This window comes from Bidens hawaiensis, unplaced genomic scaffold (genome assembly GCF_021521415.1).
Source record: "Bidens hawaiensis isolate Kalapana, Puna unplaced genomic scaffold, B.hawaiensis_p1.1 tig00001236_1, whole genome shotgun sequence".
In the NCBI taxonomy this organism is placed as follows: Eukaryota; Viridiplantae; Streptophyta; class Magnoliopsida; order Asterales; family Asteraceae; genus Bidens; species Bidens hawaiensis.
In genome coordinates this window covers 2,080,053-2,107,655 of record NW_027491070.1, presented here as the reverse complement: position 1 = coordinate 2,107,655, position 27,603 = coordinate 2,080,053, and the positions used below count along the sequence as shown (strand labels likewise).

Genomic DNA, 27,603 nt, shown 5'->3' with positions numbered 1-27,603 from the left:
ACAAATGAACACATGTTTTGTTCATGAATGTTCATTCATATATATCGTTTGTTCATGTTTTTGGCGTTTATGTTCATTTGGTTTATGTTCCGTTAACCCGTTTAACTTTGTAATTTTATAGTTTTTAAACATAGCATGTATTAGACTTCAATCGGTGTTTGTTTTTCATTCAGGTTTGTTCAACTTTGTTAGTTCGTGTTTGTTCATTTTCTTAACAAACGAACATGAACAAAAAATATCCATTCGTTTAACTGTTCGCAGGGCCGGCCTTAGAGGGTTAGAGGGTAGTCGACGACCAAATCATAACCAATTAAACCCATTAATATTAAATTGTTTAAACCCAACAAAATGTTTCTTTTACTTAAGGCCAATTTTTTTTTCGCCTTTGGCCTTAAAAAATTTCCCCTTCTCGAAGCCGGCATTGAATGTTCGTGTTTATATTCAGTTAGTTTATATTCAGTTAAAATTAAATGAACGAACACTAACATGTCCCATACGTGTTAGTGCGGTTCGTTTACAGATCGGTAGTAACTATCCATCTTGAAGATAGAGCACTTCAATGGTACCAAAATCATTTGTTAAACAGAGACATAAAGTAATTCCAAATTTGAATCATCATTATCTTTTTTTTCCTCTGGTAAAACATGTTACCAGAAAACTTTTACCATGCTCAGTTAACTACATAAAAAGAACATAGCTTGTGCTGGAGGATTGACTTTAAATATACAAATATAACAAAGTAGAATATGGTTATTTAGATTTTCTATGTAGAAATGATGCAACCACATGTTTTGAATATAGTGATGACAAACAATTGTCACGTGCATTCATATCCAAGTGGTCCCCTATTAGTCTATTTCATTCTTCAACACAAAAGCTAAGGCCATACGTAGTGGGCAACAAAAAAGGACGAAAATGGGCGAATTTAGGCGACAACACCGCCCTGGGCGAGAAAAGGGGCGATAAGGGGCGGGGCGACAACAATTTGTCGCCTGGAAGAAGGGCGAAATGTGTGGTGGTGGGGCCAGCATGTATGGATGTGTGTGTGTTATATACACACACACACACACACACACACACACATATATATATATATATATATATATATTATATTACAAGTTGTAGCCCCTACACCATTACACCCCAAAAACAAATTCTTACCCCTTGCGATTGGGCGTCACACGACGCAATTCGCCCCTAATTGTAGCCCCTCCACCACGCATAGCCTAACAAACAAACCCATTTACTACTCATTTTGAACTTTTTACTATGTCTACTTGTGCAACTTCAAACCATGCAATAATTGTCAAATTGACAACATTATTATTTAAAACCAAACAGATATTCATATGTCATAACATATATTAAACACTTTAGAAGGTTATTAACGTTAGAATATGGATATAAAAGTGAGACCAAGTGTATGGTTTAGTGTAAATGTAATAAGAGTTTTCAAAACATAATAATAATAATAATAATAATAATAATAATAATAATAATAATAATAATAATAATAATAATAAAAAAGATTTTGATTTAAAGAGAAAATATATGATTTATCACTATAACCACCAACTATCTATATCACGTGTTGATTTATTTGGAAAGCTAGGAATGATATGCTTTTCAACATAACACACATTTCGATTCCAAAAATCATCGAGGAGATCTGGCCTCTTGGAATTTTTTATGGGTGAAAAATAGATATAGAGGTTTATAGTTAGATTGGTTCTATTGGTGTAATTTTGATATATAGTTTTACCTAATGCTGTCGGTGTTTGTCTAATACAAGGATGATATATGTACTTCGAGTTTCTGGTTATAACTTGCTAGGAGCCAGAAATTTTCCTAGCCATTCAGGAAAAAAATAAAATAAAATCTTAATCTTCAATCATATAGAATTATATTCAACCATTATTAGAACCCGTGAAATGAATATGACATGTGAACTAAGATGACCCGTGAAATGAACATGTACAAAATCCAAGGGACCGGACACTGTTCAAGCATGTTGTGCATTTGGCTAGTAACAATTAACAAATCTTTTATATTATTTTGATACCTAAAATCTGTATAAAAACAAGGAAAATAGTCTCGGTTATATATTTCTTATATACTTTTGGCTCGTTTGTTGTCTTTCATCTCACAATTCACATTTTTAGGGAAAATAATTATCATTTTTATCAAACACATTTAAAACTAGTCATTTGTTTTGAAAATTCTTAAAATGGCCATTTCAGAAACTACCGGCCGCTTGTTTTCATCTGTCATCCTCTTGAATTATGATCCAATAAAATCCTTCCACATGTCAACAAGATTGGCCGATCCGACCATTCTTAAAAAAAATTTGGTCGGTCCAATCGTTTTTTATGAAGTCCGATTGTTTTAAAAAAATCCGACCAAATTAATTAAATTAATATAACCATTATTCTCCCAATATTCAATCCCAAGATCCAATCTTTGATAAAAAGATTCGCATGTTCTTCCTAAATTCCACTCACTTTGACCCTCTAAAATTATTATCTTCTTCTTCTTCAAGGTTCCATAGAATTGGTCGGATTTTCTTTATAAACGGTTGAAATTTTATAAAAAAACAGTTGGATGACCAATCTTGTTAACAGGTGGCACTACTACAAAAAGAGCTATTTGTTACGGCCAAATCTGTAGCAAATCTGTAGCAAACCTGGTGTTTGCTACGGATTTGCTACAGTTTTGGTCCGTAAGTACAAGTCTCGTAGCTAAATTATTTGCTACGTAATTTTGCTACGAAATCAAAATTTTGCTACGAATTTAGCTATAAAAATAAACGTCGTCTTTTTAGCTATATTAGTCACAGATTTTGCTACAAATTTGTTTGCTATGAAGTTTTAGCTACAAATTATTTGTTACGAAATTTTGCTACGTTTTTTTGCTACGGACTTATAGCTATAGAAGTTTGCTACGATTTTATAACTATGTAATTTTGCTACGGATTTTGTTGCTACAGAGTTTTCTACCAAGTTTGCTACAGATTTTGCTACATATTTTTTTTCGCAACGGAATATCCGTAACTAACTCATAGCAAAATATATCCATAGCTAATCCGTAGCTACTTCGTAGCAAAATTGGCTACCGATTTTTTCCGTAGCGAAAAATCCGTACCAAATACCTATTTATGTAGTAGTGTGGAAGGAATTTATTGGTTTACAAATCGGGAGGATGACAAATAAAAACAGACCGATGGTAAATGAAAAATGATAGCCGACTTTTTTTGAAGTGACCATTTTAGAGATTTTCAAAACAAGGGGCTAGTCTTGGAATCTCTTTGATAAAAATGAATATTTTAGGAATTTTCTAATTGTTTTACCTACATGAAATTTTATACAACACAAATTATAATAAAATAAATAACTAAATCTGCTTGTAATTTTTTTTAACGGCCAACAAACAGAATTGCCTAGATACTCCGTAATAATATATGTTCAAACAACCGTCAATAATTGCAAGATATTAACTAAACAAAATTGTCTACGAAAAGTTATTAACACGTAAATCATTAAATTTCTTGAATAATTAGTGCTCATATACGTCCTTACATCAACATAACAAACCATTCGTCGAATTAAACACTTATGATCATTAATCATATTTGAAACAAAATCAAATAAACATTTATCAAAACAACAGAAAACTAATTTTCTTAAACATCCCAAACAAAGAGAGTAGCTTCTTGAGTTTATCCATGGCTTCATCAATCCTGTCTCTGCATCAATGCATGCATATTGTTAATTAGTTGATGAGTTCATTTTGACTCCTACAAAATATAGATTAAATTTTACATAACTGTTTTGCAAATTAATTTTTAATTAGCCTTCTGATTTAAAAATTTTAAAAACTAATCATATCATCATAAAGTAAATATTAAAATTAGTTACAATAACTTATAAAAGTCCAACTCATAAATAGTAACATGTGTTTAACACATGCATGTCAAAAATGTACTATATGTAAAATTATAAAATATTCTCATATAGTATTGCCATTTTTTTACTACCAATATGAATAACATGATTTTGAGCCTACAATATATTTCATAAAATATTTTATTTTTATATATCTTGCCCCACCCTTGTGAGATATGGTGGTAAATGCGTTGATGTTACCTAGCAAAAGAGTTTACGCCTTAGAAGAGACAAAGATGGAAAATGAAAATTAGCTGTTAAAAAAATAAAGAAAAAAAGAACATATATCTTACCTAAATTTCATAAACTACTTAACTAAGATAACAAAAGAATAAAACACAAAAGTAAATGCACAAACAAAAGAGAGAGAGAGAGAGAGAGAGAGAGAGAGTAATAATTAGCTAGGGTTAGGGTTTGCATGAACAAAGAGAGTTGCCTAAATGGGATCTTGAAACTTAAACAGCACAAGTGTAACCAGGAGGTGGTGTTTTGCCACAAGTAACAAGCAACTGAAGAGCAAGTGGCAAGTAGATGTTGATATTCAAAAGCTTAACCTTTAGGGTTGTACACAAGCAAACAGCAGCCTCAAGCTCAACTAACCCAGCAAGAATAGGGCAACATTGGTTCACTACAGGGTCACCTAACCCAATATGAACCAACCCACCTAAAAGATCCACACAAGCTCCAAGCTTTAGTGCATCAATGGGGCAAGTAGCCGCGGGTGTTGGCACAAATGGTGATGGTGGGCATGGTGTTGCTGGTGTTCCTCCTGATGGTGGGTTGAGTACCGGTGGGAGGGTCACTGGTGGGTTGAGAACTGGTGGGAGGGTAATTGGTGGGAGGGTGATTGGTGGTTTGACGACTGGTGGGTTGACTACTGGTGGGAGGGTGATTGGTGGTTTGACGACTGGTGGGTTGACTACTGGTGGGAGGGTGATTGGTGGTTTGACGACTGGTGGGAGTGTTACTGGTGGGAGGGTAACTGGTGGTTTGACGACTGGTGGGAGGGTTACTGGGGGGTTGACTATTGGTGGGAGGGTAATTGGTGGTTTGACTACCGGTGGAAGGGTAATTGGTGGTTTGACAACCGGTGGGTTGACAACTGGTGGGAGGGTAATTGGTGGTTTGACGACTGGTGGAAGGGTAATTGGTGGTTTGACTACTGGTGGGAGGGTAATTGGTGGTTTGACGATTGGTGGTTTGACGACTGGTGGTCTTGTAATTGGTGGTTTGACGATTGGTGGACGAGTGATTGGTGGTTTGACAATGGGTGGATGGGTGGATGGTGGGTGGAGGTGAGGAGGTTGGCCACAATGACAATCAAGAGTGATGGGAGTGGCAGTGGAAATGAGGAACATGGAGATGAGAAGAAGAGCAGTGAGCTTCTTCTTGAGGACTCCATTTTGAGCACTTGATGTGCAAGTGAGGTGAAGGAGGTGTTATTATATTGAGAGTGTGGGAGTGTACTATTCTCACACCTTAGCTGGAATAATGAGGAATAATGATCACATGATATATATCTCTAACTTTGATTTTGATTAAAGTTTTTTTTGTTTTTGTTTACTATTTGATAAAGGATATTTTCATTACATGACAAGTTAAATTATTAACAAATTAGCATGTAATAACCGATGTTCACACAAGCTTTAATACCCAAAGATTTTTGTAAATAAAATTCAATTTAAAAACTCGTAAATGTCATTAACCACCTTCATTCACGTCCAACTCAAAATTAGTATAAAGTTTGAAAATCAAAAGATAATGGCAACTTACAATAAACATCTTAAAATTCAAGCTTAAAACCGGAGACAATCAAATTGTTTTTCTTACATAAATACAAATAGCAAAAAGCTAGAAATCACAAAACACAAAAGTATGAGACCAAATACTAGAATACCAAGCCGAAAGACGGAAAAAATAAACAAGCAAACAAAGCGAAACGAACGAGAAAGAGAAGACATCAAAATTCGTTGCGAATCCATTTTTAGTACACTCCTTCCATCCCCAACATAACACTACTACATGATACGTGATATGTTCCCTCCATTGTAACATATATGGTGCTCTAAATGAGTTTTAGTGTTGGTTTGGAGTGTTCTAAATTTTACTTTATGGCCACCTCTTTCCCTAGGTATAGATAAAAATACACTTTGTTGTTCCTACTAAGACCTCTTTATTTCCCAAATTTTACTTCTTCTTCTACTTCCCTTTGGTTTTTACAAAGATAATAACCAATATATTTGTCGTACGTTCTCAACGTGTATTTTGAATATCGCGTTCTTGATCATCGGCCTAAATTAACTATATATGGTATGTTTATCAATGTATGTTGCCCGGCCTATTGACTATTGTTTTATAATGACCCCCATGCATCCTGCATATTATAATGAGTACGTCGTAAGAAGTGATTATTATAAGTCATAACAAGCCTTGAACCCATATGTATGATCGACCCTTAAACCCATATATGTATAAAAAATGTTTACACAATATGGGCCATAATGGGTCATTACTAGTCACTTTTGGATATGCTATTAAGTTATTTTGGATGAAACACTACCTAAGTTATATTATGGATCTTATTGCATGCTAATAAGTTTAAGTTATGTATACTAAGTACGTGCTCATGCAAGTAGGTGGTAAGGCTTGCCATTGGTATATTTAGGCGACAAGTACACCCCCCCACACCCAGCCTGATAATCGGGGCGATAGATGGGGGGGGGGGGGGCGCAAGAACTTGTCACCGGTGAAGAGTAGCTAGAATAATATTACATTTCAACTGCTTGGTTTATAAGTGATGCATGAAATAAGATTTTTAATATTTGATTACACATGAATTGTTTAGAAATCTAGTGTTGAATTAATAAGATATCCGACTGATTAAGAGGTAACATCTGAATTATTCAACATGCCTCTGCCTCTGAAACTTAACTATTAAGAAGCTCAATGAACGATTAAAAGGTGTAATCAAACTCTCTGTTTCTGACCGATTCAGATTAGGCTTTTAATTATTAAGAAGATATCAAACAGTCCCATGTATATATAATAAATTCTTTTATATGATTCATAGCAATCTTTTTCCTTATCGTATATATGCGACCAAATAAGTGAATCACATACATAAGATACAATGTGTACCAGATGAGCAGGAGTTCACGTGAATTTGAAATGGGCGATTGGGTCCTGCCAACTTATGCAAGTTGGCATAACAAATTCATGCATCTTAATTAAGATTTAATATGTTTTTTATTTATTGGATTCCACTCAAACTTTTACAACAGTAAATCTGTTATAAATCGAGAAATATTGTTATTAAGTACATTAATTGTCATTTATTAAGTTACGAAAGTAAATGTTAAGACTTGTTTAAGATATATATACCATCTCATTATTTTTGAGAAGCAATGTTCACAAAACATATCAGAATGTTTTATGTTTTGTCCATAGATATAATAACCATAATAAATCTCCAAATTAAATGTCACCAACATGTTTTCCTCGTAATGGTTGAATGAGAGGGAAATTCTACAGTTAAAACGTAATTTCTGTATATCATTGTCGACCACCATTGTCACCGTCACCTATTCATTGCCGTCCCCATTGTCACCCATCACCATCAGTCTATCATCTCCTCTATACAGATTCGATCAAGACCCACATGAAGGAACTAAACCATATCCACAAACTATATAAATAGATAAAAATACCACAAATTAAGCTGATTTGATATGGTTTTCTTTAAAAAAGCACATATAATTTAAATGATATGATATGATATATTGTAAAAAATCATAATTATGATTTTTTATATACAAATAAATATAAATACCACAAAATTCGGTACGTAAGCAATATATGTGCAAGTGACACAAAACGATAATCTCAAAAATGTTTAATAAGTAATTTTATATTTGATGATAACTTTAAAAATATTAGCAGATGAAACTGAATAAAAAAAAAAAATTGGGCCAAGTTGTTGCATGTGAATTGGTTGGTTTTCATATTTCTAGATCAGAATAAAAGCGATATATTCTAGCATGGGAAAGAATATTGTTACATGAATGTATATATATATATTCCTTGAAATCAGTATGTGAAAACAGTTAGTTGATTATGGTATCGTTGCTATAAATCTAAGTTGTTTTTTTTTCTTAGGCACTCGAAACCCGATTAACCAAACCTGAAAACATGAAAAAATCGTGAGTGATTTAGGACGACTTTGGAGTCTAGATTGCTAATTACATAGTGTATGTGTCCATGGCCTAGTGGCATTAGTAGTAAAAAAAAACTGTTGTTTAGAAAAAAATTACTTTAGTATATTTTTCCGTAAAATTGCAAGTAAAAGAGCATGAATATATTCATGCAATACAACAAATGCTTATGTATGCTACACCAAAATACTATAATAAAGGTAATTGAACATTAAGTCTTCTTAGCCACACAGAATGAAGAATCATGTGGATGACATCAAAGTGTTTGGCTGGAAGGTTAAGCATAAAGTGTCTTTGCACTTCAATAACCTTTTTGTGTAACTCCAGATACTTTGAAAATGGTATCTCTTGCAAAATTCTTTTGATTTTCGGAATCTTGTCCACTGGTATTTGTACGGAAAACTGACTCCAATCCAAGACATCGTTGTACGGAAGAACATAATGATCCTTGATCACTACGGGAACACATCCCACATGGATTGCTTCGGTTAACCTACTGGTTGCTACCTCATAACCGCTAGGACATAGACAATATTTACTTTGGGTCAATAGTTCGGTGTGGTTTTCACCTTTGGGAAGGTAATTGTGGACTTGTATGTCATTGTCTTCTTTGTTTCCCCAATATTGGAATAATTGTTCTCGTACAAAGCCATGTATTCCACCTGCGAAAAACGCAAGGATTGATCGTTTGTAAGGTGGTTGGCCACTGCTTACAATTGGGATATTATCGAATGGTGCTTTGATCTCGGACATGGACACATCTCGGATTGGAATGAAACCTTCTGAGGTATTGGCATTGCAAAGCACTCTTATGAAATTTTTAAACAATTTGGGGTTTCCCCGTGAAACAGAAGGCCCCTGCAAACATATGCATATATTCTATGTAAGGCCCCGTTACCGGTAACCCTACTTTCGTGTTGGGTTTACTCATAAACACAGTTCTAAATATCAGAGTTAATTAAAACATTTACGCGGAATATAAAACTTTCATAAAACTTTACATAATTCATAACTTGTCTCAAAACATTTATTGTCTTTCACATTAAAGCATTAAAATTAACACATCATAGGTCTTCAGATGCCAGATTCTTGTTCAGTGCCATGTGTCTCCTCAAGCGAGCTGCCTCATCCTACTCACCTGCGTGCATACTAAAAGTCAGCTACGCTGAGTGAGTTCTAGATAATCACATAATCATACCATTCACATAACATTATATTCTTTCATTCATACTTTTATACTTTCATACTTTCTTACATTCATACTTTCTTACTTTCATACTTTCTTACTTTCTTTTGTATTAACTTACTTTCATATCTTATGTTATAAAGAGCATTACGCCCTACATTCCTCGAGTATTATTAGGGCTCGGTACCTACATTCCTCGAGTATTATTAGGGCTCGGTACCCTCTTTCCTCGAGTATTATTAGGGCTCGGTACCCTCTTTCCTCGAGTATTATTAGGGCTCGGTACCCTCTTTCCTCGAGTATTATTAGGGCTCGGTACCCTTCTTCCTCGAATATTAGTAGGGTTCGGTTCCCTAGTTCTCGAATATTAGTAGGGTTCGATTCCGTCTTCGTTACCATACAACCATACATCATACCTCGAGTATTATTAGGGCTCGGTACCCTTTTCGTAACCATACAACCATACATTATCATTTCTTTCTTCTATTATCTCTATCATGTTCATACACATAAACATACATAACATACTTACCTTATACATAGCGTTACAACCTGACAGTACGTGCAATATCCGAAGATCGTTCACGTACCATCAAGCAATCATTCATACATTTCACATTATCCACATAAGGCATACACTTATCTCTTAGGATAAGTGTATTATCAAACATGTTGAGTATGCACACAGCCCCGAAAACATAACACATAAATGGGGCTAGAAACTCAACTGAACACGGTTACGTTCTCCGTTGATCGTAATCCCTTTCTTCAGTTGTGCACGGCTGACTGTATAACAAGTATACATATCAATTTAACTATCCCTACTTATAACATCTTTCTAGTCTTAATTACTACCCACAACGAACGGGGGTCCGGGGGCAGCGCCCCTGGCAGCGGGGTCTAGGGGCGGCAGCCCCTAGCAGGGTCCAAGGGGCAGAGCCCCTGGCTGGGGTCGAGCTGCCAGGTCAGCTTGGAAAAATTTTATTTCCATTAACTGTCTTAACACATTTTTCATTAGATTTTAAATTTATTTTCTAAACGAACTTAGCTTTAGGCGAAGTTAAACCTCAGGCGAACTTAGCTTTAGGCGAAGTTAAACCTCAGGCGAACTTAGCTTTAGGTGAAGTTAAACCTCAGGCGAACTTAGCTTTAGGCGAACTTAAACCTCAGGCGAACTTATCATCAGGCGAACTTAAACCTCAGGCGAACTTGTCATCAGGCGAACTTAGCTTGCAGGCGAAGTTCATCAGGCGAACTTAGCTTGCAGGCGAAGTTCATCGCTTGAAGGCGAAGTTGCCCAGATGAAGGCGAAGTTGCCCAGATGAAGGCGAAGTTGCCCAGATGTCCGCTGTTTCGGTTTCTGATCAACATTTCGGGCGATTTTAACACCCTTGTTAAGGTTCAATACTACCCCTACACTTCCCGACCATTTTCGGTCGTTTATACACTAAAAGCTCGGATCTTTAAACTTCCAAGATCAAGAATCATACCTTTTGAGCTTGTTTGGATCTCGTTTATCTTGGTATCACCACTAATCTTTCTCTCTTACCCGGACCTCGCTCGATCCTTCCTTCTTTCTCGGCCCGGCCGGCGGCGGTTTTGGGTGAGCTTGGTGTGTGTGTATGTGTGTGTTTAGGAGAGTGGGGGAAAATGAAGATATTTTGGGATTTTGGGGGTATTTATATCCCTGAAATCCCATTCTCATTTAACCCATCTCAATTAATCCAAGTCCAAGACCCGCTCCTTCCCCGACATTAATCAATTACGCGAAATCACTAAACATAACTTCCTTTATTCATCATTAAAATTTTAGGATGTTACATTCTATCAGTTATATACTCCCTTCGTCCCGGTCAAAGTGTCTTAGTTTGAAAACACAAAGTTTAAGATAGATAAAATTATTGTTTTCTTTGCTTACCAAATGACAATAATGCCCTTGAAAATTGGGTCCATCAATATTGTTTATTAATAATGTTAGTTGTGTGTGTTTACGGGTAAACTTAAAAATTGGCTAATAAATTTTGAAAGTAGACATTTGTAATGGAAAAAAAAAAGAAATGTTAATACTTTAATGGGACCGGGGGGGGGGTAGTTTAGTGAGTTTTCTATATGGTGAGTTTTTAGCTTAGTTATTTTTAGGCATTTTTTTGGAAGTTCATTTACTTTTAGATAGTTGCGCGGCAAGTTCACAAAATTAGGTGACAAGCGAACTAGAGTTTGGTGAAAAACTCTATGGAGTTCGTTTGTCACCTAAGAGAACTTGGCAAAACCTACATGAGATCTTTCCAAAGATTAGCGAACTGCCATAAAGTACGAAAACTTTCATAAAACAAGAAAATTCTTTAGTAGCTAGGCTTTACTCACCCAATCATGACACGATACAAAGAAGTGATCGGCTCCATTTCTACGATTCCAATAAGGATATTTCTCCGCGATGACACTGATGTAGTCTTCAAGTATAACTTGTATCCTTTTCTTAAAATCCAAGGCTTCATCAGGCGTCCAAAGGTAGTAAACTATGTTTGTTACACTTATGGGGATAAAGAAGGCATGTGCTTCATCCGGATCTGTTGCCACCATAGGATTTCCTTTTCTCTCCATCTCTTCGATGAAGTCACCCTCGATACTATATACGTATTTCATGGGACCGTAATGCATCAAGGGAATTTCTCCTTCCTTATAAGTCCATATTTTGAATGTCTTTTGTCATCTCATTATGACTTCTGAATCATCAGTAGATATATATTTGTTAGAAAATGAAGGGCTAAAAATAGAAAAGATTTAATTAGACACTTAACTGTAAAAAGGCAAATGGATTCTTGTAAATGGTTCCTTCTAGGATGAAACTTTCATTTGTGTTACTTGGTGCAAAACTCTTCTCAACAATCGCTTTGCGAATTTCATCTCGTGATTTAGCTAATTGTTCTTCAACTCTTGCCAGTGATAAATCTCTTTTCTAACAATAAAGACCGGAAAAAATTAAAACAGGTTAGAAAACTTACGCTCATATCAGAAAAGAACCATATATTGACATTAAACAAAGGAAGAAGATGAAGAATCATATGTTGCATGCATGATTACTTTGATTTCGGGTACGGTTTCATCTTGAAGAAGCCTGGAGGTTGATGGTAGTTTCAACTTATGGATATGATTTGTTGGTGATAAAAAAATAACAAGAAAAAGAAGTGAAAGAAGGGCAAATGTGATGTTTAATTTGGTAGTAGGGGCCATTTATGTTTTCCCTTGATCATCTTCTGTATATATATGCCTAATTGTATGCCTTAATCTTATAAGGCTGACTATTATAAATCTATAACCAGCGAATCAATGATCATAATATTATTACTAGTATCATGTTTATTTAATTACAGGTTAATCAAGTTAATTTATTGATCTTGGTTATAGTGATTTTTGGTCATCGTGATTTCTAAAGTTTGGATGGCACATGCAGTTCATAGTATTTTCATTTATTAAACACACTTAATTATAAGATACATGTGTGTGCAACCGAAAAAGCCGATTCAAAATCGAGAAAACTAATCTGATATAACCGAACCAAATAAAAACGACGGTTTACTTTAATGTTTTATATAAAACCCGAACTTTCGGCTTGGTTTCGGTTTTGTATGTAATATTAAAACGTAAAAAACCGAAACAAACTTATGGATTTTCATTCTTTATTAATTTGAATTTTAGGTCATTTATAAGAATTTAATATATAGTTTAAAAGCACAAACGTTATAGCCCAAATGTATAATAATCAAAGGAATCTTAGTAACAAAAAGCTTTAGGCCTAAAATTAACTTTTTTCGGTGAAATATTTTCAAGCTCAAATGATAAAAGCCGAAACCAAAAGAACCCACCTTAAAATAACAAAAACCGATTCGAGTGATGCGAAAGACCAAAGAGTATGGAGCACATTTTGGGATGTGTGAGTTTCAAATTTTGACATTACCTTAACGTTTACTCCAATTTAACATTAAAAGGCCTAATTTAATTACGAGTATGGAGTATGGATTTGATTGTTGTAGATCCAATATGCATATATTGGGGCAAAGAAGGGGCATGCAGCACGTTGTAGAATAATAAATGAGTTTAATTTCTATATATTTTCTGAAAGAGTATTTGAAATCAAGATTTTATTTTACTTCATGATTTTTGTTTGCTAAGAAGCTAGGTTATGTTATTCTATAAAGTGAGACAAAAATGAAAAAAATGAGAAGTATTTGTAGTATAAAAATATTCTCTAATAAAAATACTGAAAAACTAATTAAAAAAATTCATAACTCAAAATTTATAAACAGACAAAAAATGGTAAAAACACAAAAATATTTTCACCGTCTTCCTTGTTCTAGAAAAACGGCAATACGGAAAAGATTGTGTCTTTTTATTTATCATTGTGCTATTTTTCTTTTTTCCTTGACATGACTTTTTTTTTCTTAATATTGTGTTATATTACTCAACATTTTGTTTGGTATTGTGTTATATTTTGTTATTTAGCGTGTCTTTTTTTATTTATCATTGTGTTTTTTGTTTATTTTCTCCATTGTGTCTTTTTTCTCGGCATTGTATCTTAAATTCTTAATAATCTTGCATTGTTAATTAATGGTGGCACTTTTTTGAGGATCATCTCGTTAGCTCTACATCCGATAACCACTCGTTTGGTTGGGTTTGTAAAACATAACAAGATTTTGGGAGACGACAGAGCAACATGTTCCTTTCTATAGTTTAATCTAATTGATTAATTGCCATACAGTTTGTTATTCACGTATGTTATAAAAACTTGCTCAACTAATAAGCAGATGATTAAACGGATCACTCTTATATAAACTGGTTTTGGTTGAGCATTAAGTTATTTAATTATCTTGTTAATTACTTACTACACAAATAGGTAGAAAATCTCAGCGCACTTGCGAGTTTGAGGATCTTGGCGAGTCCTTTGTTGAGAATCGAAGTTCTGCATCAGCAACTGCCTCGTTTGGTTTGGTTTGGTAATTGGTTGGGTTGTACAAACGTATTATTATTATTATTTTTGCCGGCGCTGGTCCCAACTATTATTTTGGCTGGCAATGGTTCCAACTTTCACATTTGTTGATGTGTCCATCTGAGGTATTAAAAAAACATTACATGGCAGCCAACGTGGATATGGTATTACACTAAACATATTACATTAATAATTCATCCCTAATTATCCAACAACACACCCAAATCAATATCCCCAATTTATCTCAAGAACCCTAATTGAATCATCTAATCAATTACAATCTCAAACCCAGATCATTAGAAGAATTGACAACATTAAGACAATCGCCTTGGTCCTCTTCTGCATACTACTCAACACATTATGCCAAGTATTAACCCTAGAATTAGAATCAAGCTTCAGATTCACTCCAATAACACTCAAATCTCCCAAATCCTCCGTCTTCAATGCCAACACCTCCTTCGGCGTGGCTCCTTCAAGCACCGAAATCAAACATGAGCAAAAGCCTCTCATGATGTCCGAATCACTGTCCGCCGTAAACCGCATGGTTCCGTCGGTGTTCATCTTCACGTCCAGCCACACCTGTGCCGTACATCCCATCACTAGATTGGAAATGGTTTTAATCGATCCGTTAGCTTCCGGTAGAAGCTTCGCGTAGTGTAAGATATAATTAGGGTTTTAATCGGTTTTGAGATTGTAATTGATTAGATTATTCAATTAGGGTTCTTGAGATAAATTGGGGATTTTGATTTGGGTGTGTTGTTGGAGAATTAGGGGTGAATTATGAATGCAATATGTTAAGTATAATACCATATCCACGTTGGCTGCCATGTAATGTTTTTTTGACACCTCAGATGGACACATAAGCAAATATTTAACGGAGTTAGTACTCCGTCAGTCGCGGGCTGGTGGAAGAAACGAACGTGAAAGTTGGGACTGTTGCCAGCCAAAATGATAGTTGGGACCAGCGCCGGCAAAAATAAAATAGCCGGGACCAATAAAAACCAATTTTCCTTATTATTATTATTATTATTATTATTATTATTATTAAGTAATTAACTTAATAATCTTGTTTTGTTAATTAATAGTTAGAAAGGCTCTCAAGTGCCCTAGTGAGGCGGACCTTGTGTCCATGGTCTACGGGTATATATTAGTAGTACAAATTTGCTTTAATGCATCTTCTAATAATATTGAAAGTAATAAAGCATGAATATATGCATACAATACAACAAATGCTAATGAATGCTGCACCAAAATACTATAGCAAAGGTAATTGAACATTAAGTCTTCTTAGCCACACAGAATGAAGAATCATGTGGATGACATCAAAATGTTTGGCCGGAAGGTTAAGAGTAAAGTGCCTTTGCACTTCAATAACCTTTCTGTGTAACTCCAAATACTTCGAAAATGGTATCTCTTGCAAAATTCTTTTGATTTCCGGAATCTTATCTACCGATACTTGTACGGAAAACTGACTCCAATCCAAGACATCGTTGTACGGTAGAACATAATGATCCTTGATCACTACGGGAACACATCCCGCATGGATTGCTTCGGTTAACCTACTGGTTGCTACCTCATACCCGCTAGGACATAGACAATATTTACTTTGGGTCAATCGCTCGGTGTGGTTTTCACCTTTGGGAAGGTAATTGTGGACTTGTATGTCATTATCTTCTTTGTTTCCCCAATATTCAAATAATCTTGCGCGTACAAAACCATGTATTCCACCTGCGAAAAACGCGAGGATTGATCGATTGTAAGGTGGTTGGCCACTGCTTACAATTGGGATATTCTCGAATGGTGCTTTGATCTCGGACATGGACACATCCCGGATTGGAATGAAACCTTCAGAGCTATTGGCATTGCAAAGCACTCTTATGAAATTTGTAAAGAGTTTAATGTTTCCCTTTGTAGCCCATGGCCCCTATTGTTAAACATACATATGCAAAACTTGTATCATTCAATATTATAGCATATAATTAATCTAGTAAGCTAGACAACTTATAAGGAAGTGCTCCGCAATATAAAAATTGGATGTTTTCAGAACTCGTCCTGGCCTGTTTAGTCCCATCAATTTTCTTAGCCTAAAATAGTTGTAACGACTAGTTTTGTTAAGTACTCATCGACTCTTAGAATCTAGTCCTCACAAGTTGTTTGTGGTGGGTATTTGGGAATATATTCAAAAATTTGGGTAAATGTCGAAATCCGTTTTCGAAAATGGGTATTTTCATAATTTTCTTATTATACATGTCATTTTGCTAACATTATAATTTGTCATTTTGCTAAAGTTTGCTTGTTCAATAAGCGGATTATACAAGTCCGCTTGACACATGAGCAGACTATAGGAATCTCAAGTACATGTGCGAGTTTCAATGTGCCACCTCATTTTGTTGGTTATGAAAATCGGTTGGTTTCTGTTTTTTCAAGAAACGAACTACCTATTTATATCCAGTTTTTAAAAGCCCACCTACAAACACATAACAATTTTCTACACCACCTATTTATACAAAAAAATTCATGAATTTTTAAGATTTGTTACTTTTAGGCATTTTTTTGGAAGTTATATTTACTTTTAGATTCACTCGGTAAGTTCACTTAATTAGGTGACAAGTGAACTCGAGTTTGGTAAAAAGGAAACTCTATGGAGTTCGTCTGTCACCAAGAGAACTTGCCAAGTCGCTTGGCACACCATGATACTAAAAGAACGTCAAAACCTACTTGAGAGCTTTAGTGCTTTACTGCTTTACTTACCCAATCATGACATGATACAAAGAAGTGATCGGCTCCATTGCTACGGTTCCAATAAGGATATCTCTCTGAGATGACACGAATGTGATCTTCAAGTATTGCTTGCATCCTTTCTAGAAAACCAATGACTTCATTAGGCTTGAAAAGGTAATGAACTATGTTAGTTACACTTATGGGGATAAAGAAGGCATGTGCTTCATCCGGATCCGTAGCCACCATAGGATTTCCTTTTCTCTCCATCTCTGCGATGAAGTCACCCTCGATACTGTATACAAATTTCATCGGACCGTAATGCATCAAGGGGATTTCTCCTTCCTTATAAGTCCATACTTTGAATGTCTTTGTCATCTCATAATGGCTTCTGGATGATTAGTAGAAATCTATTTGTTAGAAAATGAAAGGCTAAAAATGGAAAAACTTTAATATTATTTCAAGGATTATGTGATTGTTGTCATCTCATAAGGTCTACGGGTATACTCGTGAGTATCGGTTAGGCATGTTTTTTTCTAAATATGTGATTCATCCATGATTCGATCTTAAACTCACCTCAAAAACAACTTTACTATCAAATATTCAACTACACTTCCAACAATTTTATTAAACCAATCTCAACTTATCATTGGTTAGATTTTTTAAGATTTACATAATATATTAAATTTGGTTTCGATACGAGTAAACAAAATCTATGAACTTAACCAAAAACTTAAGAAAGTTAATGACTACACACTTAACTGTAAAAAGGCAAATGGATTCTTGTAAATGGTTCCTTCTTGATTGAAACCTCCATTTGTGTTACTTGATGCAAAGCTCTTTTCAACAATCGCTTTACGAATTTCATCTCGTGCTTTAGCTAACTGTTCTTCGATTCTTGCCAGTGATGAATCTTTTCTCTAACAATAAACACCGGCAAAAATTAAAACAGATTAGAAAACTTTCCGTGTATCAGAAAAAAAAAACAAGATATTGACATTAAACGAAGGAAGATCAAGATGAAGAATCATTTGTTGCATGTATGATTACTTTGATTTCGGGTACGGTTTCATCTTGCAGAAGCCTGGAGGTTGATGGCCTGGAGGCTGATGGTAATGTCAAATTATGGATATGATTTGTTGGTGATAAAAAAATAACAAGAAAAAGAAGTGAAAGAAGGACAAATGTGATGTTTAATTTGGTAGTAGGGGCCATTTATGTTTTCCCTTGATCATCTTCTGTATATATATGCCTAATTGTATGCCTTAATTTTATAAGTCTATAACCAGCTAATCATAATATTATTATTAGTATCATGTTTATTTAATTACAAGTTAATCAAGTATTTATTGATCTTGGTTATAGTGATTTTTGGTCATTGTGATTTCTAAAGTTTGGAGAGCACATGCAGTTTACAGTACTATTCTAATTCATCTAGCACACTTAAACAAGAGGGGTGCGCATGAAACATAAACCGGAAAAAAAAAACTGATATAACCGAATCAAAACAAAACTGCCGGTTTGGTTTTGAATGAGTTTTTTTTTAACCGAAATTTCGGTTTGGTTTTGGTTTTGTGTGTAATCATAGCTGAAGAAACAACATAACTTATTGATTTTCATTTTTAATTTTGAAGTAATTCATAAAATTAATATATAGTTTAACCCAAAAGTTATAGCCTAAGGCATAAATTTGGCCAACTCTTTTTTCGGTCTAAAATTTTTAAGTCCAAATGGCATTACCTTAATGCAAAAGACCAAGGAGTATGGAGTACATTTTGGGCAGTGAGTTTCAAAATTTGACATTACCTTAACGTTCACTCCAATTTCACATGAAAATGGCTAATTTAATTACATGTATGTTTGATGGTTGTAGATTCAATGTGCATATATTGGGCCAAAGAAGCGGCACGTTGTGGAATAATTACTGAGTTTAATTTCTATATATTTTAGTGTGTGGTGATATAAATTAAACCTGTGTTACATGAAATATAAATTAGTCTTTCTCTGATAGGTTTTTATGGCCATTTTCAAGACTTTTAAAATTTTACTCTCTTTTAGGATTTTGTAGAAAGCCTCTGTAAATAGGTCACGCGGTTACTTTTTCTTTATTTTTGTTATTTCTTTTAAATCATATATCGACAAATTTCCACGTCAATTGAAATAATTTTATTTCATATAACTAAGAATTATTTTCCTAACAGTGAGAATATTGTATGTGAATATTATATATGTTAAATCACCTAAATTTTTTTTTACGTGAATTATAACATACATGTAGTATTTTTTTCTTCTTCTTCTTCATTACCCGGTGCTCGAATCTCGTTGTCGATAAAAGGTATGTATTGATATTTTATCATCAACTTTTTTAATAAACTTTGTTGCATTGCCCTAAATCACATGTGTGATGTATTTACATTGTTTCTAAGGCTATGTGTAGTGCAGGGACAACAATTGGGGGCGAATTGTGACACGTGGTGCCCAGTCAGTATGGAGTGGAAATTTGTTTTTGGGGTGTAATGGTGTAGGGGCTACAAGTTGGACCCACAGTATGTTATTTTATTATTTTCGTTTTATAACTAAACTAATTAAATAAAAATCAATTTATTTAGATAATTAAATAAAAATGCATTAAAATTAAAAAAACAAAAAAATTAAAAAACATAACTAATAATGCATTAAAATTTAAAAAGAAAATACATAACTAAAAATATTAAAAAACATAACTAGATAACATACTAATATTCATAATATTTGCGCATTTTTTCAATTCGTTGTCGTTGCAATAATGCGGCCTCTTCGTGTGACCCGGCCGCTTTGAGGGATTCGTATTTTTCACTTAATTTCTGCAATTCCAACATTTGGTCAATCTTTTCGTTTTGATTGTTGGTTTCTTTCATGACATCGTTGAGTTCCTCGACACATATTTTTTGTTTTTTTGATGATTTCTCTCATGGTAACGGCGACTTCCACGAGTGTCGGTTGGTTCGAGTTGTTTGTAGGATTCATTTGCGTATCCGGTACCGTCCACGGCTCCGATTCCGGCGGTGTAGAACCGAACGCCGACATTATGTTTTGAGGGCTGTTTCTAGGGAGTTGGTAGTTCGGTTGGTTCGGGTTGTTTCTAGGATTCATTTTGTTTATTTTTTGTAAGAAATTGGGTATGATTTGTGTATAAAATGGAGAAGAAGGGTGTATGTTTATATATATTGTTTAATTCTTTTTTTTTTAAATTGACCGTTTGACAACGGTCCTTTAAATATTATATTATTATTATTATTCTCCATCAGCCACAAATATATGCCGCCCCCGCCCCTTTTCGCCCAATTATCGCCGGGGGCGGTGTTTCTCCAAAAAATCGCCCCTTGTAGCCCCTTATTCTCACCCACTACACACACCCTAATAACATGATAAACTAATATTTGGCCAATATCATGCACTAGATATAAAATAGGAGTGCAAAGAAGGTGAAATACATTGATTAGCATTAAAGGAAGTATATTAACAAAATTTCTGATACCAAACCAATAAAGAACTAGATAATGCAAATACATGTCTCGTATAGTTGTGAATCAAAATAAAAAAGAAAGCAACGGTTATCAAAATATATTAGAAAAAAAAAGGAAACAAAGAAACCAAAAAGAAAATATATGAAATACATAAAATACAAAATACTAGGTATGTTAATTAACTTTTCGTGTACTACACGGGTTAAACATCTTCAGTCTTTTTTGGCTAACTACATACAATATTCATGAACTTGAAAACCGAACATTAAGTCTTCTTAGCCACACCGAATAAAGAATAATGTGAAAAACGTCGGTCTCTCTAGCCGGCAAGTTAACCATGAAGTGCCTTTGCACTTCCATTACCCGTTTTTGCATTTCTAAATACTTTGCGAAAGATATATCTTGCAAAATTCTTTTCAAATCCGGAATCTTATCAATAGGAACTTGTACAGAGAATTGACTCCAATCTAACACATCGCTATACGGTAAAACATAATGATCCTTGATGATTACGGGAATGCACCCGACATAGATTGCCTCGGTCGCCCTAGCACTTGCAACTTCATATCCACTAGGACATAAGCAATACTTACTTTGGCTTAATAATTCAGTGTAGTTTTGACCTTTTGGAAGGTAAGTGTGTACTTGAATATCACTATCTTCTTTGTTTCCCCAATATTTGAACAACTTATTTCGTACATAACCGTGGTTTCCACCGGCAAAGAACGCCAAGATTGAACGATTGTAAGGTGACAGGCCACTGCTACACTCGGGATACCAGTATATGGTCCGTTAATCTCTGCCATCGACACATCACGCATAGGAACGAAACCTTATGAGGAGTTGGCATTACAAAGCACTCTTATGACATTCTTAAAGAGTTTAGTGTTTCCCTTCGAAGCCCATGGCCCCTGTTGTTATACATGATCAACTCAATTTATTATTATGAGTTCAGAATAAACATTTTTTAAATAAAATTTGAAGGAATTTACTATTAAACTTTGAGCAAGTGAATCAAGAACACGATCACGAGATTTGTAGAACTCTCTACGACTCTTTTATTAAGAAAACGACTAACGAGAAAACCTTAATAACTAACACATTAAACCAATGGTATATATAAACCCACGGTTCCTAATCCTACACTAACTCAAATACAGAATTTGAATCCAAAACAAATAAGATTAAATAAAATAAGACTAACTTATCTTATAATAATAAACTAGTTATTATATTAATTATTTTACAAGATTCTATGAGCCTTCAATTTAAGTTGGTGTTGGACACGTTTAACATTTACATCCGTACCCAGTCATGACAAGAAACAAAGAAATGATCAGCTCCATTGCTACGGTTCCAATAAGGGTACTTCTTTGCAACACCGTCAATATAGTCTTCAAATATTTCTTGTATTTTCTCTAGAAAATTGTATGGTGGAGCCGAACGATTATAGAGGTAATGAATAACATTGACTACGCTTATTGGAATAAAGAAGGCGTGCGCTTCATCAGGATGGTTAGCGGCTATAGGGTTTCCTTCTCGCTCCATCTCCTCGATGAACTGACCTTCGGAACTGTATATACTTTTCATTGGACCATCATGCATTAATGGGATGTCTCCTTCCTTATAAGTCCATACCTTGAACGTCTTTGTCATTTCAGTGTGACTCCTGTTAGGTCTAAAAGTTAGTAACATGCAATGCTAGTATCATTAGTACATACACTTGAGGAGGTAAAAAGAACTTTTGGAGTTGTTTAATTCTTTGAAAACCACCTTAAAAAAATATATGAAATTGAAAACGCCTCGAAAAATGCTAACAACTTCAAAAGATCGATTTTTGGCCTAGTTGTATCCGTGTGTGCATAAGATGTTGTCTTCTTGAAAGGCAAAATGTGAGGGATATATTTATAGTCCCGTGGTTGTCCGTAAAAAAATGTATTCATAGGTAGCGTTAGATAGTATGTGAGATATTGTTTCTAAAAATATATGTATATATTTACATGAATAACCTAAAATAACTATATACAAATTGGTTGTTAACATCTTCTTTATATTAGTTAAACACTTAACTGATAAAACGCGAATGGATTCCTGTAAATAGTACCCTCCGAGGCTAAACTTCCATTCCTTTTACACGATGCACAACTTCTTTGAACAATCGCTTTATGAATTTCACCTCGCGCTTTAGCTAATTGTGCCTCTATTCTTGCCAAATGATTGTTGTTTTTCTAGTAAAGAAATACCATGCAAAATGATTTAATTACAATAGGTAAATAGTAAAGTAACATTCGCTCAAAAAAGTAAATTAAAATAGGAAAACGATGAAGAAGCATATATTAATGCAACAAAGAAATGGAAATAAACTTACTTTGATCTTGGGTGGTGCTAACTCATTCTGCGGTCGTATCGTGGTTGTTGTTAACGGTAAATTGGAGATAGAAGGAAGATTTCGGGTTTGATCATTTGAAGATGCATAAATTTTAAGAAAAAGAAGTGAAAGTAGGATTAATGTGATGGTAAATTTTGTAGTAGCTTCCATTTTTGCTGCCACCATCTTTGTGTCCCTAGCTCACAATATATATATGCATATGGATATGTGTGTATACATAAGATTTATCAAACAGCAGGAATTTAATGTAGCTCATTTAACTTGATGACCAATTTTAAGGTTGGTTGTTGTGGGCTGCAAAGAGGGTGGCAAAGTAACATGGCCCGGCTTTAACGCCCAGCACACTGTGCCAGTGCGTTAAAGGCCGGGTGGTAAGGGGGGAGCCAGTAGGGTGTCAATGGGTGGTAATGGATAGAAAAAAAGTGGGGCCATAGGGGCTTAGCAAGGAAATGGTGTTGTTAAATCACAATGGGGGCTTTAATGAGGCGATAAAGGGGGCTTTAATGTGACAACAAGGTTTTAAAGGGAATTGCTTGTTAAAGTCCGACTACTACGTGACAGAGACATTGTCGCATTGCGCTTTAACTTGGGTTTAAAACGCGTCCACAACGACAACTTAGATATGCATGCAAATGTCAAACAGATAATTCATATGCAAAGTTTGAATTTTCATTTAAATTCAAGGGAATATTTTACCTAAAGTTAAGTAGGCGTCTTTTACGTTAAAATCACTTCTATGTTTCTTGAGCATAAGTTTCATTTTTGTTCCACTATTATTAAATTTTATTAAAGATGTTAAAGCTTAAAATTAAATATATACGAATCCTAGTTTTTTTTTCTTTGAACGATTTCATTAAAACAAAAGGCAAAACTATGAAAGCAGCAAGAAGCTACAAGCAAATATGAATCTAATTAGTTAATATTTGTAAAGGATTATTTTTCAAATTATTAATTAATTAATAAACAAGTTTCATAATAGTCTCGTTTAAGTCTAATTAAATAAAAATAAACATTGATAATTAAACATGTTTCTTTAAGTCACTTGATTTTTATAACGTGTTTAGGCAATTAGGCAAAAGATGATAATCACTTACATGAATAGCTTATGCAATATATAAATAACCGTTCGTTTCATTCTTCATTCCTTTATAAATCGCCATAAACACCTTGGACCATAGCAGATGCAAAGCATTTAGCTTGTGTTTGGCTTACTCGGATTTAACATTTAAGTAAGAATACAACTAATGTGGATTTAATTGATATACAAATAGTTATCAAAATTAACAAAGAAAAAAAAGGATAGCAACAGTTCTCTCAATAGTTATGAACTTGGAAACCGAACATTAAGTCTTCTTAGCCACACCGAATGAAGAATCATGTGAAAAACGTCGGTCTCTTTAGCCGGCAAGTTAACCATGAAGTGTCTTTGCACTTCCATTACCCGTTTTTGCATTTCTAAATACTTTGTGAAAGATATGTCTTGCAAAATTCTTTTCAAATCCGGAATCTTATCAAGGGGAACTTGTACCGAGAATTGACTCCAGTCTAGCACATCACTATACGGTAGAACATAATGATCCTTGATGATTACAGGAATGCACCCGACATAGACTGCTTCGGTCGCCCTAGCACTTGCAACTTCATATCCACTAGGACATAAGCAATACTTACTTTGGCTTAGTAACTCAGTGTAGTTTTGTCTTTTTGAAGGTAAGTGTGGACTTGAATGTCACTATCTTCTTGGTTTCCCCAAGATTCGAACAACTTATTTCGTACATAACCATGGTTTCCACCGGCAAAAAACGCCAATATTGAACGATTGTAAGGTGACTGGCCGCTGCTTACACTTGGGATATTATTATATGGACCATTAACCTCCGTCATCGACACATCACGCATAGGAACGAAACCTTCTGAGGAGTTGGCGTTACAAAGCACTCTTATGAGATTCTTAAAGAGTTTAGGGTTTCCCTTGGAAGCAACTGGCCCCTATTATTATACATAGACAAAAAAATAAAAGTAATGTTTAAGAACAAGGTTTTTTTTTTACAAAGCCTATAATAACTAAGGGATGCATTCTTTTGAGAGCCAAGAACTATGAAAACCGCATAATACATTTTTACATATCGCATTATAATAAATCAGGTTTGGTTCCAGGAATGTACATACGTACCCAATCGTGACAAGAAACGTAGAAATGATCAGCACCATTGCTACGGTTCCAATAAGGGTACTTTTCCGCAACGCCACCAATATAGTCTTCGAGTATTTTTTTTGTATTTTCTCATCAAAGTGGTATGGTTGATCTGATATATTAAAGAGGTAATGAACAATATTGGCTACGCTTATCGGAATAAAGAAGGCGTGCGCCTCATCAGGATGGTTAGCGAGTACAGGGTTTCCTTCTCGCTCCATCTCCTCAATGAACTGACCCTCGGAACTGTATATACTTTTCATCGGACCATCGTGCATTAATGGGATGTCTCCTTCCTTATAAGCCCATACCTTGAACGTCTTCTTCATTTCAATATGACTCCTGAATTATCAATCGGGTCCAAAAGTTAGTAACGTGCATTGCTAATATATTTACAAAAATATCGAAGGGACTTTGGCCTAACTGTATCAACGTGTTGCATAAGATTATGTTTTAATTTTAAATGGTAAAATGGTGAAGGTTAAAGTCCCGTGATTGTAGATAAAAAGTGATTTAAGCACTTACTGAAAAAAGGCGAATAGATTCCTGTAAATACTTCCCTCGAAGGCGAAACTTCCATTCTTTTCACATGATCCAAAACATTTTTGAACAATCGCTTTATGAATTTTATCTCGTGCTTTAGCTAATTGTGCCTCTAATCTTGCCACTTGATTGTTGTTTTTCTAGTGAAGAAATACACATGAAAAATGATTTACAAAACCATATATATATGTGTGTAACATTCAAAATAGGAAAATGATAAAGAAGCATATATTGCTACAAAGAAATGAAATAAACTTACTTTGATCTTGGGTGGTGCTTCATTCTGCAGTCGTCTCGCGGTTGCTGCTAACGGTAAATTAGAGACAGAAGGAAGATTTTGTGTTTGATCAGCATAAATTTCAAGAAAAAGAAGTGAAAGTAGGATTAATATTGTGATGATAAATTTTGTAGCAGCTGCCATTTTTGTTGCCATTATCTTCCTCTCTCAAGCTCCCATATATATGCATATGGATATGTGTGTATACATAAGATGATATCAAATAAAAGCAATTTCGCTAAACAGTAGGAATGTAGGTCATTTATAATTTGACTTAATACTAATATTAATGTGTATGCACATGAAGTTAATCAAAATTAATGTATGCACATGACAAAATTAATTAATTTATTAATGTATGCACATGACAAAATTAATGTATTCATGTGTATGCACATGAAGTTTTTGAAGAAATAGAGAGGATAAATATGTATGCACATGACAAAATTAATTAATTTTAAGGGGATATTTCACCTAAAGTTAATCAAGTTTTTTAGTGTTAATTTTGTTTTTTGAACAACAAATTAAATAATACCCTTACGTTGCACTTGCAAGGAATTGAACCAACAACTTTACATTTATGAGTAGAGATATTATACCACTGGACCAGTAGTAATTTAAATTTTGAAATTAAATGATAAATGAAACATATATGAATTTTGGTCAATGCATCAAAGAATTTTTATAATTTTTTGAATAATGAGGTATATAGCAAGAAAATTTCATTAGCTAGCTAATAAACAAAGTTCATAATAGTCTCAGTATAAGTATACAATAACTACTGAACAAGTTTCTATTCAAATCAAAAGGTTTTAGCATATAGAGAAATTTTTTAAAATAATTGAGTAATATTGAAACTTTGAGTGGTTTATATTTAGAAAAAAGAATAAATGGTTTTACTAGATTAATTTTGAAACATGGTTATTGTGTTGCTTATTTAAAACCTAAATTTTAACAAAAACTATTTCCATTGGTTAATCTTTAGTATATTTTATACATAAAATATATATTAGAATCATATAATTTTATTCTCTTGAATTTGACATCAGTCATGTTATATATTAGAGAAACACTTTATAAAGGCCTGTTGCTTACAACGGCATGTCTAAAACTGTTACAACGGGTGTATTTATTGCACTACAATAATGCGTCTAACTTTCTACTTTGATCCTACGTAATAATGTGTTTTGATGTATTATTAATTACAACGCGCGTCTAATTCGTTACAAAGCTCCGCCCAACTTAAATTCACGTCCGATTGGTTGTTGTAATAACTTTTGACTATACTAATATCTTTTCTTAATACAAAGGTGTGTCTTAGTGTCTTACCATTACATATTTCATTTAAAGTTATGTATATTGCAATAAAAAAAATGAGGGTGTTTTTATACTTTCTTTTAACAAAAATCATATTTATAACCCATGTTGTAATTTTAGATAATATTTCTAATAAAATCAAGATTTTCTAATTAGAATATATATATATATATATATAGGGTTTGTATCATCTAAGAACTCTTTAAAAGTTAATAACTCTTAGGAACCCTTAAAAACCAAACAATTTTTTAATTTTTTTTATATATTAACATTATTTAATAGTAGTTTTATCATGTTTTATATAAAAAAATTTGATTACATATATTAATTACAGGTT

General features: G+C 34.0%; 2 protein-coding genes, 1 long non-coding RNA gene and 3 pseudogenes across 6 annotated transcripts in view; 1 reads left to right on the top strand and 5 right to left on the bottom strand.

The window, feature by feature from the left end:
* LOC143567481 (uncharacterized) overlaps positions 1-27,603 on the top strand; it is a 167,077-nt gene that overhangs the window by 123,718 nt on the left and 15,756 nt on the right. The gene's annotated exons all lie outside the window — the stretch shown is intronic.
* Positions 3,518-5,409, bottom strand: LOC143568893 (uncharacterized). 2 transcript variants are annotated; one of them, XM_077054931.1, is made up of 2 exons: positions 4,370-5,409; positions 3,518-3,738 (listed from the first exon to the last, which is right to left on the bottom strand). In XM_077054931.1, the coding sequence occupies exon 1, from the start codon at positions 5,297-5,299 to the stop codon at positions 4,397-4,399; it is 903 nt and encodes a 300-aa protein (XP_076911046.1). In that variant the 5' UTR covers positions 5,300-5,409; the 3' UTR covers positions 3,518-3,738; positions 4,370-4,396. The 2 variants fall into 2 exon arrangements, with proteins under 2 accessions (XP_076911046.1, XP_076911052.1); XM_077054937.1 differs by having other exon boundaries at positions 4,374-5,409.
* LOC143567453 (putative glycosyltransferase At3g42180) lies at positions 8,337-12,903 on the bottom strand (annotated as a pseudogene). Its single transcript, XR_013141418.1, has 4 exons — positions 12,420-12,903; positions 12,137-12,294; positions 11,703-12,061; positions 8,337-9,010 (listed from the first exon to the last, which is right to left on the bottom strand). The product of XR_013141418.1 is annotated as a putative glycosyltransferase At3g42180 (transcript).
* Positions 15,527-17,888, bottom strand: LOC143567447 (putative glycosyltransferase At5g11130). Its single transcript, XM_077053868.1, has 3 exons — positions 17,803-17,888; positions 17,074-17,431; positions 15,527-16,246 (listed from the first exon to the last, which is right to left on the bottom strand). The coding sequence occupies exons 2-3, from the start codon at positions 17,416-17,418 to the stop codon at positions 15,578-15,580; spliced, it is 1,014 nt and encodes a 337-aa protein (XP_076909983.1). The 5' UTR covers positions 17,419-17,431; positions 17,803-17,888; the 3' UTR covers positions 15,527-15,577.
* Positions 20,659-22,202, bottom strand: LOC143565725 (putative glycosyltransferase At3g42180 pseudogene; annotated as a pseudogene).
* On the bottom strand, positions 24,257-26,093 carry LOC143567437 (putative glycosyltransferase At5g20260; annotated as a pseudogene). The gene is made up of 4 exons (XR_013141417.1): positions 25,932-26,093; positions 25,655-25,812; positions 25,109-25,471; positions 24,257-24,924 (listed from the first exon to the last, which is right to left on the bottom strand). The product of XR_013141417.1 is annotated as a putative glycosyltransferase At5g20260 (transcript).